Source organism: Scyliorhinus torazame, chromosome 21 (genome assembly GCF_047496885.1).
Source record: "Scyliorhinus torazame isolate Kashiwa2021f chromosome 21, sScyTor2.1, whole genome shotgun sequence".
Classification (NCBI taxonomy): Eukaryota; Metazoa; Chordata; class Chondrichthyes; order Carcharhiniformes; family Scyliorhinidae; genus Scyliorhinus; species Scyliorhinus torazame.
In genome coordinates, this window is record NC_092727.1 from 60,886,273 (window position 1) to 60,905,291 (window position 19,019).

A 19,019-nucleotide genomic window follows, 5' to 3' on the forward strand; every position below is an offset into this window, starting at 1 on the left:
TTTTTCTCATCTTGTGTGACACCCACATTTGTCCCTTCATTTGGCTGCCACAACCAATGACAGACATGTAACCGTCAAGTTACAGGGCTCATAATGCCACAGACTGCACACAAGCTTGGGGAATGATGAGGATGGGAAGTGGAATGTGTTTACAAGTGTTTTTTTTTCCTTCCAACTCTTTCAGAGTAAACTGGGAAAACTATCTGAGATTTGCGATTTGAATCGCTTCTGTCGGATGGTTATAGAAATCCTGAAGGTCATTCAGTCCATCGAGTCTGCAGCGACCCTTTGAAAGAGCACCCTACTGAGGCCCAATCCCCGCCCTATTCCTGCAACTCCACCCTAGGGGGCAATTTATCATGGTCAATCCACCTAACCTGCACGTCTTTGGACTGTGGGAGGAAACCGGAGCACTCGGAGGAAACCCACGCAGACATTGGGACAATGTACAAACTCCACACAGACCGTCACCCAGAGGCGGAATCGAACCCGAGTTCCACTGTGAGGTAGCAGTTCTAACCACCATGCCGCCCAACGCTACTGTCCAGAGGAAGTTAACACTTCTGGACAACAGCTGGGTAAACCCTACGTGCGAAAGTCCCCAGTGTATCATTGGGATTCTCAGTAAATACGATTCTGGAGAACCAAGATGTTATGGGCCAAGGAATCCGGGTTTGTAATCCTTCTGGCAGAAACATTGAGGGATCAAGTAGAGATGTCAAAAACTGAGTGTTTTTGGTGAATACATGAGGAGGAAAATATTTCCCACTGTCAAGAGGGTGGATAACCAAAGTACACAGATTGAAGCTTATTGACAACAGAAGCAGAGGATTTTTTAAAGCAGCAAATTTCTGTAATGTGAACTTTCAAAGGGAATTGGATACATAATTGAAAAGAAGAAACTTGCAAGCCTTTGGGGTAAAAAAAAAAAGGCAATCGGAGTGGATTTTGTTCCTCACAGAATTGATATTGGAATGGCCAACTGGCTTCCCGCTGCAAAGTATATTTTCACTCGACCACTGTTTGACTTATTCTCTGATTTGTTCTTTGAAATTACTGTTCTAATCGTAATGTTGCTGTCTCCAGCTGAAAGGCCCATTCTGTGATTAATTTACTCTGCTCGTTTGCTGGGCTTTTTTCTGTCATTTTGTGCCCTTCACTGAGGACTATTGCTTTTTCACAGAGTTCTTCGATAGCCTTGCCACCCACACATTTGTACTGCTTTCCAATTTTCTTTCTACCTCAAGGTCATTTTCCCACACTATATCCATCTCCCTTGATATCTTTGAATATCTCAGAAATCCATCCATTTCTGGCTTGAATATATTCAACGACTAAGGGCTGTATTCTCCAAAAATGGTCTGTGTCGTGTCATGCCAGACTCTGCTTAAAAAAAAAAAAAAATCAGAGCTATTCACCTACCTGCAAATGGCTGGCAGGGCCCCGGAGTGCTTTTTGCAGCTTTTGCTGCACGAATGGGCTCCCGCACTTCGGGTTCCAAGTCCGCACATGCGCACGGTGGCGGCCTCCGGCGGCCGCATTTAACGCAATGGCGGATTCAGTCAGTGGACCAACAAAGCAGGTTCCAACGATCTGCCCCGCGCCGCTCCATCTAATCCGCCTGATTTTCCCCCCCTCCCCGCCCCCCACCTGGGCGGCCACGGACTGAGTCCCGGCCGAACAGGCGTGGTTAGAACCACGCCGTCGGGAACTCGGCCGGTCGGGTCGGAAGTACCGCTGGGAGGGCCTCTGGCAATGGCCCCCCCCAGCTGCACCGCGTAAACTGCGCGCGAGCGATTCTCCAGGGACCGGAGAATTACGAGAGCAGCACCGGGCCGATTCGGGCGTAAAAGTTGAACCCCCCCCCCCGCGTCAAACGAGATTTCGGCGCGGGGCTGCGGAGAATCTAGCCCTAAGTCTTCGTTGCCGAGAGAATTCCACAGAAGCACCACCCTGAATGAAGATATTACTCTTCCTCTTATTCTGAGACTGTCCTGGTTCTAGGTCCCCTCTAAATCAGGGGAAACATCCTTCCTGCATCTACTCTGTAGGAATTTCTATGTTTCAATGAGATCACCTCTCATTCTTCAAAACATTATAGAATGCAGGCCCAGCCTCCTCAATCCTCCACAAAGGACAGCACTGTCATTCCAGTGGTCAGTTTGGTAAATCTTCATTGCACTTCGCATCTATATCATAGAATCATACAATTTAAAGTGCACATCCTTCCTTAAGTAAGGAGATCAAGACTCGGGTGCAGTCTTAACAAGGCTCTATGCAACTACAGAAAGACTTCAGCTGGAGACAGCAACATCAAGATTAAGTATTCCTGGCTATGAAGGAGTAAGTCGCACATTTGGTGCCTCCCGCTCGGGTCGGACTTTTGGACCTTTTCCCCCGATTTTCAACCGGACTTGAACTGTAAAACTGAAGACAGTGGCAATTGTGTACTGAATTTCCACATCGCTGCATGGAGACAAGGCCTAGAGGTGCTCGTAAAGACAGAAACAAAAAGACAGAGAAGGCTTGGGTTGAAGCTGCAGCGGAAGACAGCAATGCGGAGGACTGGACCTCCGGTTTGTCGACCCAGCAGTCAACAGAGCAGCTGATGCAAGTTATTCAGGAAGGCTTTGCTAAGCAGAAACGGAACTGCTTGGACCAGATAAAAGAGTTGATTGAGCGGCTGGAGCTTAGATTGGACGCTCAAGATCGGGCGATCCAGAAGGTAGAGAAGGCACTGGCTGAGCAGGAGGAACATCAAACTGCGGTGGAGTTGGAGGTGGGGATGCTGAGAGACCAGCAGAAGAAGCTCCTGGAGAAGGTGGAGGACCTAGAGAATAGGCCCCGCCGGCAGAACTTTAGAATCGTTGGGCTCCCGGAGGGGTCTGAAGGAGCGGACGCTGGGGCATACATCGCAGACATGTTTGAGAAGCTGCTGTGGGATGGGGCATTCTCCCGACCCTTGGAGGTGGATAGGGCTCACAGAGCACTCGTGAGGAAGCCGTGAACAGGAGACCCCTTGAGGGCAATGGTGGTGAGATTCCACAGATACTTGGATAAGGAACGCATTCTACAGTGGGCCAAGCAGACACGGAGCTGTAATGGGACAATAGTATCCTGCGGTTCTACCAAGACCTGAGTGTGGAGGTGGCCAGGAGAAGAGCAGGCTTCAACCAGATTAGGTCGATCCTTTTTAAGAAAAAGGTGAAGTTCGGACTGTTGCATCCGGCCCGTATCTGGGTCACGTACGAGGAAAAGCATTTTTATATCGAGTCGCCTGAGGATGCGCTGGACTTCGTGAAAAGGAAAGGACTGGTGGTGGACTGAGAACTTTTGAACGTTCATGTTTTTTTTTTCTTTTTGTTTCTCTGTTCTTTTTTTTAAAAAAACGTTTCTCGTTTTTCATTTTGCGGATGCTGTTTGTAATGCCTTCTGTATTGATTTGGGACCAGTGGCAGAGCTGAGTGAGTTAAGGTTTTCATTTGCGCTGTTGGGGGATGGAGGTGTGCTTGTTTAGATTTTGGTGTTTTTCTGTCGGGCAATTGTGTGGGGTTTGTTTGATGTTGGATTATGTTTGTATGAGCGGGGGGTAGGGAGGGTATCCGGTTCCAGGGATGGGGGCCACCAAGCTAGCTGGGTGGGCTAGCTCACGGAAGCGCAGTGGGGGGTGTGCATATGTTCGGTTTATCAAAGGGGCTGGGTTACAGAGTGTTGTTACTGGGGGGGAATGTTCTGCTGACGCGGGAGGGACTTGGGCCAAGGGACAGAGAGGAGGTTGGGGGCAGAGGCTGCCTGGAGGCGGGCCTAAAAAAGGGGGTGGCTGATCGGCGAAGGGGGGAGGCAATGAACCCCCCAACTGATCACCTGGAATGTTCGAGGGTTAAATGGGCCGGTCAAGAGGGCACGTGTGTTCGCGCATCTTAGGGGACTGAAGGTGGACGTGGTAATGTTGCAGGAGACGCACCTTAGAGTAACTGACCAGATTAGATTGAGGAAATGCTGGGACAGTCAGGTCTTTCATTCGGGACTGGATTCAAAGACTAGAGGGGTCGCAATCCTGATCAATAAGTGGGTGCTGTTTGAGGCGGGTAGAATAGTTTTGGATGTTGGAGGTCAGTACATTATGGTCAGTGGGAAACTGGAGGGGGTGCAGGTGGTATTAGTAAATGTGAATGCGCCAAATTGGGATGATGTGGAGTTTATAAAGAGAATGCTGCGGAAGATACTGGACCTGGACTCGCACAGGTTGGTCATCGGAGGGGACTTCAACACAGTTATTGACTCTGGCTTGGATCGGTCAAACTTGAAAACGGGCAGGGTGCCAGCAATGGCAAAGGAACTAAAAGGGTTCATGTAGCAGATTGGGGAGGTGGATCCATGGAGATTTGGGCAGCCGAGGCTGAAGGAGTTCTCCTTCTACTCACACATGCATAAAGTGTATTCCCGGATCGATTTCTTCATTTTGAGCAGGGCCTTACTGTCAGGGGTGCTGGACACGGGATACTCGGCGATCCTAATCTCAGACCATGCTCTGCACTGGGTTGACCTGCAGGTTAGTAAAGACAGTAACCAACGCCCGCACTGGAGGTTAGATGTGGGACTTTTGGCTGACGAAGGGATGTGCGAGCGGCTGAGGAAATGTATTCAGAACTACCTGCAGGTCAACGACACGGGGTAAATTTCAGCAGCGATGGTCTGGGACGCACTGAAGGCGGTGGTCAGAGGGGAGCTGATCTCTATATGGGCCCACAGGGAGAAGGTGGACAGGACAGAGACGGACCGACTGGTTAAGGAGATACTACAAATCGATAGCAGGTATGCGGAGGCCCCAGAGGCATGGCTTTTAAGGGAATGGTGGAGGCTACAGGCGGAGTTTGGCTTGTTAACCACAGGGAGGGTGGCGGAGCAGCTGAGAAAGGCGAGGGGGGTGATCTGTGAGTATGGAGAGAAGGCCAGCAGAATGCTTGCACAGCAGCTTAGAAAGAGGGAGGCAGCCAGGGAGATAGGGAAAGTAAATGACGGAGATGGGAATCTGGTTGGATTCAAAATTTCTACAGTAGGCTGTATAGGTCGGAAAGACCGAAGGCGCCGGAGGGGATGAGGCACTTATTGGGGGGGGCTGAATTTCCCAAAGGTGGACGGGGAGCTGGTAGAAGGGCTGGGGGCCCCGATCGGGATGGAAGAGATAGTGGAGGGTCTGAAGGCCATGCAGGCGGGTGAAGCCCCAGGGCCGGACGGGTACCCAGTGGGGTTTTATAAAAGGTTCTCTGGGATATTGGGGCTGGTGTTGATGAGGATGTTCAATGAGGCAAGGGAAAGAGGGGTGCTGCCCCCGACGATGTGACAGGCCACGATTTTGCTGATTCTGAAGCGGGACAAGACCCCGGAGCTGTGTGGGTCCTACAGGTTGATATCCCTGTTGAATGTGGATGCCAAACTGCTGGCCAAAATTTTGCCCTCCAGGATTGAGGGTTATGTTCCAGACGTTATTGGGGAGGACAAGGTGGGGTTTGTTAAGGGTAGGCGTTGGTGGCCAATGTAAGAAGGTTGTTAAATGTGATCATGATGCCCCCGGAAGGTAGGGAGGTGGAGGTAGTGATCGCAATGGATGCAGAAAAGGCTTTTGATCGGGTAGAATGGGATTATCTGTGGGAGGTAGTGGGACGGTTTGGATTTGGGCGGGGCTTTATTGACTGGGTCAGGTTGCTGTATCAGGCTCCTGTGGCAAGTGTACGGACGAATAGGACAACATCGGACTATTTTAGACTGCACCGGGGGACGAGACAGGGATGCCCCCTCTCCCACTGTTGTTCATGCTAGCTATAGAGCCGTTGGCAATTGCTCTGAGAGCCTCAAGGGGCTGGTCCGGGGGGTGGGGGGGGGGGGGGGGGGGGGGTGGAGCACAGAATCTTGCTCAAAGCAGACGACCTGCTTCTGTATGTATCGGACCCGTGAGCGGGGATGGAAGATATCATGAGGATTTGAGGGGAATTTGGCCGGTTTTCGGGGTATAAGCTAAATATGGGGAAAAGTGAGATGTTTGCGGTCCAGGCGAGGAGACAGGAGAGGCAATTGGGGGAGCTGCCGTTTACATTAGTAGGGGGAAGCTTTAGGTACCTAGGCATTCAAGTGGCGCGGGAATGGGAACTGTTGCATAAATTAACTCTGGCTCGACTAGTAGACCAAATGAAGGACGATTTTCGGAGATGGGACACGCTCCTGTTGTCATTAGCTGGGAGGGTGCAGACGGTGAAGATGACGGTCCTCCCGAGATCCCTGTTCGCGTTTCAATGTCTCCCCATCTTTATTCCGCGGTCCTTTTTTAAACGGGTCAACAAAGTGATCTTTGGTTTTGTTTGGGCGGGCAAGACCCCGTGGGTAAGGAAGGTAATGTTTGAGCGGAGTCGGGGAGAGGGCGGGCTGGCGCTGCCAAATTTTAGTAACTATTATTGGGCGGCGAATGTAGCCATGATCAGGAAATGAGTGGTGGGGGAGGTGTTGGCATGGGAGCGTATGGAGGCGGCTTCATGCAAGGGCACCAGTCTGGGGGCATTGGTTACGGCGCCTCTGCTGTTCCTGCCGGCACGGTACTCCACCAGCCCCGTGGTGGTGGCGGCCCTGAGAGTCTCGGGGCAGTGGAGGAGACATGTGGGAGCAGAGGGAGCATCGGTCTGGTCCCCAATCTGTAATAATCACTGGTTTGTCCCGGGAAGTATGGATGGGGGGTTCTGGATATGGCGGCGGGCAGGGATTGAGAGGATGGGGGATATGTTTATAGAGGGGAGCTTTCCGAGTATGAGTGTGCTGGAGGAGAAGTTTGGGTTGGCAAGCGGAAACAAATGCAGGTATCTGCAGGTGCGGGACTTCATACGTAAAGAGGTGTCAACCTTCCCGCTCCTACCGCTAAGGGGATTCAGGACAGGGTAGTTTCCAGAGAGTGGGTAGGAGAAGGGAATGTCTCTGATATTTACAAGGAACTTATGGGGTCAGAGGAGACGCAGACCGAGGAGCTGAAGCGCAAGTGGGAGGAGGAACTGGGAGGTGAGATACAGAATGGTCTATGGGCGGACGCGTTGAGTAGAGTCAAAGCGTCCGCAACATGTGCCAGGCTCAGCCTGATACAATTTAAGGTTGTTCACCGGGCTCACATGACAGTGGCCCGGATGAGCAGATTCTTTGGGGTGGAAGACAGGTGTGCAAAATGTGCGGGAGGACCAGCGAACCATGTCCAAATGTTCAGGGCATGTCCGAAGCTTAGGGGATTTTGGCAAGGGTCTGCAGATGTCATGTCCACGGTGTTAAAAACAAGGGTGGCGCTGAGTCCAGAGGTGGCGATTTTCGGGGTGTCGGAAGATCCGGGAATCCAGGAGGAGAAAGAGGCAGACGTTGCTTCCCTGGTAGCCCGGAGACGGATACTATTAGCTTGGAGGGACTCAAAGCCCCCGAAGTCGGAGATCTGGCTATCAGACATGGCTGGCTTTCTCTGTTTGGAGAAAATCAAGTTCGCCTTGAGAGGGTCACTGTTGGGGTTCGCCCGGAGGTGGCAACTGTTCGTCGACTTCTTCGCGGAAAATTAATCGTCAGCAGAAGGGTGAGGGGGGTTAGTTTAGCTTAGAGTAGGGGGTTAATAAAGGTAGGACATGTAAGGGAGGGAGACGGCTTTTGCACTATGTTTATAGTTTCATGTACATTGTTTATTGTGTTGTTATAATACCAAAAAATACCTCAATAAAATGTTTATTTAAAAAAAAAAGTTTAAGTATTCCTGTACTTAAATTCTCTTGCAATAAACACCAAAACATTTGCCTTCCTAATTGCTTGCCGCACGGGCATATTCGTTTTCAGTGACTCATGAACAACAATGTTCAGGTCCTTTGGAAACCAGCACTTCCCACCTCTCATTACTTAAGAAATATCCAGCATTTTTGTTCTTCCTGCCAAAGTGAATAACTTCACATTTTTCCACATCATTTTCCATCTGTCATGTTCTTGCCCATTTACTTAGCCTGTGCAAATCCCCTTGTAGCTTCTTCACACCCTCCTCACAACTTGCATTCCAACTTAGTTTTTTGTCATCAGCAAACTCAGAAAATTTGAGTCGTTCCCCATATCCAAATCATTGATTGTGGTCATTGGGGCTCGAGCACTGATACTTCCGGCATCCCACTGGTCATAGTTTGCCAAGATGAGAATAACCTGTTTATTTCTACTTTTCTGTTTTATGTCTAATCTTCAATCCATGAAAGTATATTATCCCCAATCCCACATGCTCTAATTTTGCTTCTTAACCTCCTGTGTCTGACCTATTCAAAAGCCATCTGAAAATCCAAGTATATCCACCTCGTCATAGAGTCATAGATGTTTACAGCATGAAACAAGCCCTTTGGCCCAGCTTGTCCATGCCGCCCAGTTTCTATCACAAAGCTAGTCTCACTTGCCCGCATTTGGCCCATATCTCTCTATCCCCACCCTGCCCATATAATTGTCTAACTGTTTTTTAAAGGAAAAAATTGTATCCACCTCTACCACTGCCTCTGGCAGCTCATTCCAGATTATCACCAAACTCTGTGAAGAAATTTCCCCTCTGGTCTCTTTTGTATCTCTCCCCTCTCGCCTTAAACCTGTGTCCTCTACTTCTAGACTCCACTATCTTTGGGAAAAGATGTTGACTATCTACCTTATCTATGCCCCACTGGTTCTCTTTATTTATTTTTACTAGTTACATCCTCAAAAAACACTAACACGTTTGTCACACATGATTTCCCTTTCATAAATCTGTATTCATAGTATCATAGAGTTCCTACAGTGCAGAAGGAGACCATTCGGGCCATTGCGTCTGCACCAGCCCTCTGAAAGAGCACCTTATCTTGGCCGAAAGAGAAAATCCTGGGAAATCTCAGCAGGTCTGGTTTTTTTAGAACTAATCATCTGAAGTTGTTGAATTCGATGTTGAGACCGGAAGGCTGTAGCGGCCTAACCGGAAGATGAGATATTGTTCCTCCAGTTTGCGTTGAGCTTCACTGGAACATTGCAGCAGGCCAAGGACAGACATGTGGGCATGGGAGCAGGGTCTTTTGTTAAAATGGCAAGCAACGGGAAGGTTAGGGTCCTGAATGCGCACCAATGTCGTTACAGACGCTTCTTTCAATACTCTGCGATATAGATCACCAGGTCCAGGGGATTTATCAACTATCAGTCCCAGAAATTTCTCCAGTACTACCTTTTTTCCTATTACTAATTTCTTTTGTTTCTTCATTCTCACCACTCCCGTTGTCCTGTAAGTATCCCTTGGTGGCTTTTTGTATCTTCCTCCGTGAAGACAGACACAGCGTGTTTGTTCAGTTTCTCTGCCTTTTCTTTATTCCTCATTAGAAATTCTCCTGTCTCTGTCTGTAATGGGCCCACATTTATCTTTGCGAATCTTGAGCGCAATTTAGTGGCCTCGTCACGCCCGATTTTGTGCCGGGACAGAGCCGTTGAATCTCGTGAGAGGCCTCTCACGGGAGTTGCGACATTCTAAACACCTTGCACGATTCAACAAAATCTTGTGAGACGTCACGATCTTGATCTCGCCCTCACTGGGCGTGATCCAGATCTGTATATTTAAACGAGGCGCTAGATTCATTTGAATATGCTTTGCATTCTTCTGCCGCCCAGGACTTAACAGCCGCGCCAGAGCACCGTTTAGTACTGGTTCCCACAAACATGACCAGTCATTATGGAACACGGTGGGGTGAGATTGACCTCCAGGCCATCAGCGACCCCCAAGTGGTCGGGAACAAGACAGGGTGGCACCATTACACTCCCTATGCCATGGAACCCGGGTACTCTGGAACTGCCAGGTTGACACTGCCAGGGATTCGGCCCAGGAAGCCGTACCAGGTTGGGGAAGGGGGTATATCTGGGGGCTTGGCCGAGGTTGGGGTAGGAGCTGAAAACTGGAATGGATGGGCGCTCGAGGGGGGGGGGAGGGGGGGTGATGGGGGGAGGGATCAGGCCAGCCGTCCAAAATGGCGTACCCATCTGCGAGGAGCTTACCAGCATAAAGGACTCTGTGCAGCCTCGGCGGAGCGAAACTCCATGAGGCCTAAAAAACGACCAACCGCTGTTGAATAACGGGGTCTTTGTCCATGCTGCAGCCGCTGAGAAACACTCCGCTAAACACACCCAAAACCGGGCAGGTTTTTTTTCCAGTGAATTGTAACCTATGTTTCTATTCAATTGGACAGGTAAATGTGAGAAGCTGCAATGGTCGAACTAAATAACTTGATAAATACAACCTTCTCACCAGATGTAAAACTCCCTTGATTCCCTAGGAACAAAATACAAGTTACGAAACACTTTGATCTTATTTCAAACCTGATATCAAGGCCCTTTCTGTGTTTCACCTTGATCTACCATGAACTATACTTGGCAAAGACCCAACGGAGTGTGGATCATGCAGACTCACTTTGCTGCTCAATTTGGACACACAAATATTTGCAAAAGCCCTGGCTAAGCGGCTGGAGACCCCTGTGCCATAGATGGTCACAGAAGACCAGACGGGTTTTGTTAAGAGTAGACAACTAACTGAAAATCAGACGAATGTTTAATGTGATAACCCCATTCAGGGAGAGAATCATACCCCTGGATGCAGAAAAGGCCTTCGCCAGAGTCGAGTGGAAATAACCTGATTGAGGTATTAGAGCGGTTTGGCCTGGGGACAGAGTTCACCTTGTGGGTGAAACTCCTTGACAATGTCCCCAAGGCAAGTGTACGGACCAATGCCGCCAGCATTGAATACTTTGGGCTGCAGGATGCCTGCTGTCCCCGCTCCTGTTCGCCGTGACATTTGAGCCACTGGCGATCACCCTGAGAGCAGCAAGAGGTTGGAACGGAATCCGAAGAGAGCACAGTCTCATTCCATGTGGATAATCTACTCCTCCTGGACATAGAATATTACAGCGCAGTACAGGCCCTTCGGCCCTTGATGTTGCGCCGACCTGTGAAACCACTCTCAAGCCCATCTACACTATTCCCTTATCGTCCCTTTGTCTATCCAATGACCATTTGAATGCCCTTAGTGTTGGCGGGTCCACTACTGTTGTAGGCAGGGCATTCCACGCCCTTACTACTCTCTGAGTAAAGAACCTACCTCTGACATCTGTCCTATATCTATCTCCCCTCAATTTAAAGCTATGTCCCCTCGTGCTAGACATCACCATCCGAGGAAAAAAGCTCTCACTGTCCACCCTATCCAATCCTCTGATCATCTTGTATGCCTCAATTAAGTCACCTCTTAACCTTCTTCTCTCTAACGAAAACAGCCTCAAGTCCCTCAGCCTTTCTCATACGATCTTCCCTCCATACCAGGCAACGTTCTGGTAAATCTCCTCTGCACCCTTTCCAATGCTTCCACATCCTTCCTATAATGCGACGACCAGAATTGCACGCAATACTCCAAATGCGGCCGCACCAGAGTTTTGTACAGCTGCAACATGACCTCATGGCTCCGAAACTCAATCCCTCTACCAATAAAAGCTAACACACCTTCTTAACAATCCTCTCAACCTGGGTGGCAACTTTCAGGAATCTATGTACATGGACACTGAGATCTCTCTGCTCATCCACACTGCCAAGAATCTTACCATTCGCCTGTCTTCCTGTTATTCCTTCCAAAATGAATTACCTCCCACTTTTCTGCATTGAACTCCATTTGCCACCTCTCAGACCAGCGCTGCAGCTTATCTATGTCCCTCTGTAACTTGTAACATCCTTCCGCACTGCCCACAACTCCACCGACTTTCGTGTCATCTGCAAATTTACTCACTTCTACGCCCTCCTCCAGGTCATTATTAAAATGACAAACAGCAGTGGCCCCAAAACAGATCCTTGTGGTACACCACTAGTAACTGGGCTCCAGGCTGAACATTTCCCATCAACCACCACCCTTTGTCTTCTTCCAGCTAGCCAATTTCTGATCCAAACTGCTAAATCACCCCGAATCCCATGCCTCTGTATTTTCTGCAGTAGCCTACCGTGGGGAACCTTATCAAACGCTTTACTGAAATCCATATGCACCACATCAACTGCTTTACCCTCATCCACCTGTTTGGTCACCTTCTCAAAGAACTCAATAAGGTTTGTGAGGCACGACCTACCCTTCACAAAACCGTGTTGACTATCTCTAATCAAATGATTCCTTTCTGTATGATTATACATCCTATCTCTTACAAACCTTTCCAATATTTTGCCCACAACAAAAGTAAGGCTCACTGGTCTATAGTTACTGGGGTTGTCTCTACTCCCCTTCTTGAACAAGGGGACAACATTTGCTATCCTCCAGTCTTCTGGCACTATTCCTGTAGACAAAGATGACTTAAAGATCAAAGCCAAAGGCTCAGCAATCTCCTCCCTAGCTTCCCAGAGAATGCTAGGATAAATCCCATCCGGCCCAGGGGACTTATCTATTTTCACATTTCCAGAATTGCTAACACCTCCTCCTTATGAACCTCAAGTCCTTCTAGTCTAGTAGCCTGAATCTCAGTATTCTCCTCGACAACATTGTCTTTTTCCTGTGTGAATACTGTCAAAAAATATTCATTTAGCAGCTCTCCTATCTCCTCGGACTCCACGCACAACTTCCCACTACTGTCCTTGACTGGCCCTACTCTTACCCGAGTCATTCTTTTATTCCTGACATATCTATAGAAAGCTTTAGGGTTATCCTTGATCCTACCTGCCAAAGACTTCTCATGTCCCCTCCTGGCTCTTCTTAGCTCTCTCTTTAGGTCCTTCCTAGCTAACTTGTAACTCTCAAGCGCCCTAACTGAACCTTCATGTCTCATCTTTACATAAGCCTCCTTCTTCCTCTTGACAAGTGTTTCGACTGCTTTAGTAAATCACGGTTCCCTCGCTCGACCACTTCCTCCCTACCTGACAGGTACATACTTATCAAGGACACGCAGTAGCTGTTCCTTGAACAAGCTCCACATTTCCATTGTGCCCATCCCCTGCAGTTTTCCTCACCATCCGATGCATCCTAAGTCTTGCCTCATCGCATCATAATTGCCTTTCCCCCAGATATAACTCTTGCCCTGCGGTATATACCTATCCCTTTCCATCACTAAAGTAAACGTAACCGAATTGTGGTCACTATGACCAAAGTGCTCACCTACCTCCAAATCTAGCACCTGTCCTGGTTCATTACCCAGTACCAAATCCAATATGGCCTCGCCTCTCGTTGGCCCATCATCATACTGTCAGGAAACCAAAAATGGACCCATCTAAAGTACTCGAACTATAGCGTTTCCAGTCAATATTTGGAAAGTTAAAGTCCCCCATAACAACTACCCTATTGCTTTTGCTCCTATCCAGAATCATCTTTGCAATCCTTTCCTCTACATCTCTGGAACTTTTCGGAGGCCTATAGAAAACCCCTAACAGGGTGACCTCTCCTTTCCTGTTTCTAACCTCAGCCCGTACTACCTCAGTAGACGAGTCCTCATCAAACGTCCTTTCTGCCACCGTAATACTGTCCTTGGCTAACAATGCCACCCCTCCCCCTCTTTTACCACCTTCCCTGATCTTACTGAAATATCTAAACCCCGGCACCTGCAAAAGCCATTCCTGCCCCTGCTCTATCCATGTCTCCGAAATGGCCACAACATTGAAGTCCCATGTACCAACCCATGCCGCAAGTTCACCCACCTTATTCCAGATGCTTCTGGCATTGAAGAAGACACACTTTAAACCACCTTCCTGCCTGCCGGTACACGCCTGCAACTTTGAAATCCTACTCATGACCTCACTACTCTCAACCTCCTGTATACTGGAGCTACAATTCAGGTTCCCAAGCCCCTGCCGAACTAGTTTAAACCCTCCCGAAGAGCATTAGCAAATTTCCCCACCAGGATATTGGTACCCCTCTGGTCCAGGTTAGACCATCCCATTTGTCGAGGTCCCACCGACCCCAGAATGAGCCCCAATTATCCAGAAAACTGAAACCCTTCCTCCTGCACCATCCCTGTAGCCACGCATTCAACTCCTCTCTCTCCCTATTCCTCGTCTCGCTAGCACGTGGAACGGGTAACAACCCAGAGATAATAACTCTGTTTGTCCTCTATCTAAGTTTCCATCCTAGTTCCCTGAATTCCTGCCTTACATCCCTATCCCTTTTCCTACCTATGTCGTTGGTACCTATGTGGACCACGACTTGGGGCTGCTCCCCCTCCCCTTAAGGATTCCAAAAACACGATCCGAGACATCACGCACCCTGGCAGCTGGGAGGCAACACACCAACCACGAGACTCTCTCGTTCCCACAGAATCTCCTATCCATCCCCCTAACTGTGGAGTCTCCAATGACTAATGCTCTACTCATCTCCCCCCTTCCCTTCTGAGCTATAGGGACAGACTCTGTGCCAGAGACCTGTACCCCATGGCTTACGCCTGGTATGCCCCCCCAACAGTATCCAAAGCGGTAAACATGTTACTAAGGGGAACGACCACAGGGGATCACTGTACTGACTGCTTCCTCCCAGCCCCTCTCACCGTCACCCATCTATCTTTATTCATCGGAGTAACTACATCCCTGAAGCTACTATCTATGACCACCTCTGCCTCCCGAATGATCCAAAGTTCATCCAGCTCCAGTTCCCTAACGTGGTTTCTGAGGAGCTGGAGATGGGTGCACTTCCCACAGATGAAATCAGCAGGGACACTGACTGCGTCCCTCACCTCAAACATTCTGCAGGAGGAACATTGCACTGCCTTCCCTGCCATTCCCTCTCGATAAAAAAGAAAAAGAAAGAAAGAGCTTACCTGTTATTCACTCGCCCTCTCAGCAAGCACTCACTCAGCAACCTCTGCGTCCCGCACGATAACACCTGAGGGAAAATAAAAGAAAAAAACACTGGCCAGTCACCAGCCAATCCCTTACCTGCAGGCTATGACGTCACGGTTCAACTTCTTTCTACTTCTACCAAAGTGGTATACCTGCTCCTCTACATCTCTGACCCGCAAAGCGGCATGAAAGAAATCATGAAGTGCCCAGCTGGACAAAAGCAAAGTGATCTCAAGAGGGGAGGGGCAGATCTGAAGGGTCTACCATTTAAAATAGTCCGAAACAAATTCCAAAACCTGTGAATCCAGATTTCCCACGACTGCACACGGATCCACAAGTGGAAGCTGACTAATCTCGCAGAGTTTGTTAAAAAGGAACTACAGAGATGGGATGTGCTCCGCTTTCCTTGGCGGGGAGGGTGCAGTCAAGATGAACTTACTGCCCAATTCCTCTTCCAATTTAGTGCCATACCGATCTACATCCCCAAGGCCTTTTTCCACTCTACATACATGATTGTGGGGGTGGGTGGAAGAATCCAGGAATCCCCGAAACAGTACTACAAAGGCGAAGAAACATGGGAGGCCTGGCCCTCCCAAACTTGCAATACTACCACTGGGCAGCCACAGCGGAAAGAGTGAAGGGATGGGTAAAGGACCCAGACAGGGAATGGGTGAGGATGGAGGAGTCCTCCTGTAGAAGGAGGACCCTCCGGGCCCTCGCCATGGCAGCACTCCCATCCCCACCAGCAAAACACTCCAGCCCAGTGGTGATAGCAACCCTGAAACCTTAGAAACAGATGAGGCAATATTTTGTTCTGACCGAACTGTCCATCATAGCCCCCATCTGTGGCAATTGTAGGTTTGCACCAGCCATGCTCAATGCCACCGCCAAGAGGAGGGGGGACACTGATGGATAGGGACTTTTACACAGTTGATAGACTAGCGACCTTGGGGAACTGACGGAGAGGCTGGAACTATGCTGCCTCATGACAAGGACCTGGGTTCAAACCCAGCCCCGGGTCACTTCCTGATGGAGTTTGCGCATTCTCCCCATGTCTGCCTGGATCTCGCCCCCACAACCCAAAGATGTGCAGAGTAGGTGGATTGGCCACACTAAATTGCCCCTTAATTGGTAAAAAAAAAAAATGTTTTAAAAAGCTTTCTCTGCAAGGAGTCAACTACATATCCACGAATCCTGAGAAACACAATGCTAGAAGAGTTGCTGCACGCGGACAGTCTGGGGAGGGAAAACTGTGGGGACCTGTATGGATGACTCTTAGAAGGACGTGCTCTCCACTGGAGGAAACTTGGGAAAATAGGAGGAAGAGCTAGGGATGGAAGTAGGATGGGGACTCTGGGGCAAAGCAGTGTGCAGGGCCAACTCCACCTCCTCATTCGCAAGGCCTTGTGCCTTATACAGCTGAAAATGGTGCACTGAATACACCTGACGAGACCCAAATCAGCAGGTTCTTCCTGGAGGTGGAGGACAAATGTGAATGGTGCTAGGGAATCCCGGCCAACCAAGCCCACATGTTCTGGGTGTGCCCCAGACTTGTCGGGTTCTGGAGGCAATGTCCAAGATTGTGGGGTGACGGTGGCGCCATGCCCAAGAGTGGCAGTCTTTGGGCTATCGGACCAACCTGAACTATTCATGGAGGCCGACACCCTTGCCTTTGCTTCTCTAATTGCCCACCAGACAATCCTGCTCGGCTGGCGATCAGCAGCACCACCCACAGCTACAGACTGGCTGGCCAGACCTAACAGAATTGCTCCACTTGGAGAAGATCAAGTTCAGAATCCGAGGGTCAGGGAAGAGCTTCCACAACGCATGGAGGCCATTCACAAATATGTTCCAACAGCCAATGGAGCTGGGATGCACAGGAGCCAACATGACCACAAGGAACAGATTGGCAAGTGGGGGAGGTAGTTGTGGAAAAAAGGAGTCGGAGGCCTGGGAGCATAGAACAAGACCACACGAAAAGGAACCCCCAAGGGAATGTCAAAAACAGGACAGGGAGGGGAAAGGGGAGGCCCAACTACAAAAGGGTGGAGGGGGAGGGCACCGCCCACTTGTAAATAGTCGATAACTACACATTATACAGTGAAGGGCCCAGAAAAGGACCCTGAAACAATGAAGAAGGGGACGGTGTCCCAAGATGCGGGGGGGGGGGGGGGGAGTGGAGGGTGTACATTGTAATTGGCACAGTTATCCTTACTGTTTGTAATAATCTTTATTGTCACAAGTAGGCTTACATTAACACTGCAATGAAGTTACTGTGAAAAGCCCCTAGTCACCACATTCCGATGCCTGTTTTGGTACGCAGAGGGAGAATTCAAAATGTCCAAATTACCTAACAGCACGTCTTTCTGGACTTGTGGGAGGAAACCCATGCAGACATAGGGAAAATGTGCAGACTCCGCACAGAAAATGACCCAAACCGGGAATTGAACCTGGGACCCTGGCGCTGTGAAGCAATAGTGCTAACAACTGCTACTGTGCCACCCGAATAGTGTATGATATGTAAAAACTTCAATAAAACATTTTTTTTTTTTTAAATTAACAATACTTGGGTAGGTTGGCTTGGAATCCTGACTAGTCTATGCTAATCTGTCACCAGTTTCTTAATTAGGGTCCAAACGTAAAAAGGCACCAAAATTGGTGCCAGTACGTGAGAATCTTTTGTTGTTTCTCCTATAATTTCAGTGTCAACACTTGTTTTTGTTTTCCAGAATTGTGTGATTTGGATTGTATACAATGCAATTCTTTGGTTTTACAGGTTGATCCCATGTTGACCCCAGAGGAACGCCACCTGAACAAGATGCAAAACCATGGGTATGAAAACCCAACCTACAAGTACCTGGAGCAGATGCAGATCTAACACCAGATGCTAAGTCGGGCCAAACACGGCACATTCAGCCAATCTTCCAACTACTGATCTATAACATTAGAGGTCTCCATTTCACATACACAATTCAGAGTGTAAAACACTTATTACTGTAGATTGTAAGATTCCCATTCTTTTAAATGGGCTTGAAATGTAATACACAATATATATGATGTATAATCGTAAGAAAATCTATCTGATGAGAACTATGATATAGTTGTTTCCTTTTTAAAATTATTTTAAATCAGTTTTATTTGTGTGTCACAAAGATCTATAAATAGAGGCTGTAGATTTCTACCTAATGGAGCACCGTATATGAAGGGGATTTGTACTGATTTATCTCATGGAACCTGCAGGATTTTTTGCTGTAAACTACATTTAAATGGTTAACACTGTGATTGGCAGCTGAAACCGGGAGTTGATTATTCAATTTGTCATTGTGCGTCTGTGTGATTATAAATTCACGTCGCATTTACTGAGGTTCTGGAAACCTGTGGCTCGTTTCCCCTGCACATTTCCTATTTGTTCTGTCAAACTATGCACATTTATCAGTTGTATTACTGTGGTAGCTTTAAATTGCAGGGCTACCGAGTGCAAACTCATCAATAAACACTACTTCCAGGACTCTGTTTCCCCCCTTTAACATTGGATCTCTCACATCGGATCTTGTCTGGCTCTATTGCTGCAGTTCTGGGGGGTCAGACCCATACAATTGTTTGATTGGATGGGTAATCATGGAGAGGGGACCTGGACTGGGGGACTAGGCTGCACAGCATTTGTACACTGGATGAGAGTTCACAGCTCTGATATGTTGCCAAAGTGCGTTTAGGCATATTGTGATTTCAAGAAATTTAATTGCAGGAGGGATTATGCTCGACAATCTACACGGCGGGAAGCAAAGACGTAGAGTGAAGGTGATCATCCTCGGAGCTGAGTTTTTATAATAAGATTGACATGAGTATTGATCAATACATCACCATCTTTAAAATGTATTCTTTACGTGGGATGTAGGCGTTTTGGCCAAGGCCAGCATTTGTTGCTCGTCCCCAATTATCCTTGAACTGATTAGTTTGTTGGACCATTTCAGAGGGCACTTGAGGTTAACCTCATTGTGGTGGGTCTGGAGTTACACATAGGTCAGACCAGGTAAGGATGGCAGATTTCCCTCCCTGAAGGATGAGTGAATTAAATGAGTTTTTGTCACAGTCAATAGTTTTGTGGTCACCATAACTGAAACTAGCAATATATTCCAGATTCTATTAGTTTAATTTCTATTCCACCAACTGCCTTGTTGGGATTTGAATCCATGTCC

At 48.5% G+C, this 19,019-nt stretch overlaps 1 protein-coding gene across 1 annotated transcript in view; it reads left to right on the forward strand.

Annotated features, from left to right (window-relative positions):
- aplp2 (amyloid beta (A4) precursor-like protein 2) overlaps nucleotides 1–18,331 on the forward strand; it is a 249,202-nt gene extending 230,871 nt beyond the window's left edge. The window contains 1 exon segment of the mRNA XM_072486858.1: nucleotides 17,600–18,331. Coding sequence (XP_072342959.1) covers nucleotides 17,600–17,701 — 102 coding nt within the window. The 3' untranslated portion in view covers nucleotides 17,702–18,331.
- The last annotated feature ends 688 nt before the right edge of the window (nucleotides 18,332–19,019 follow it).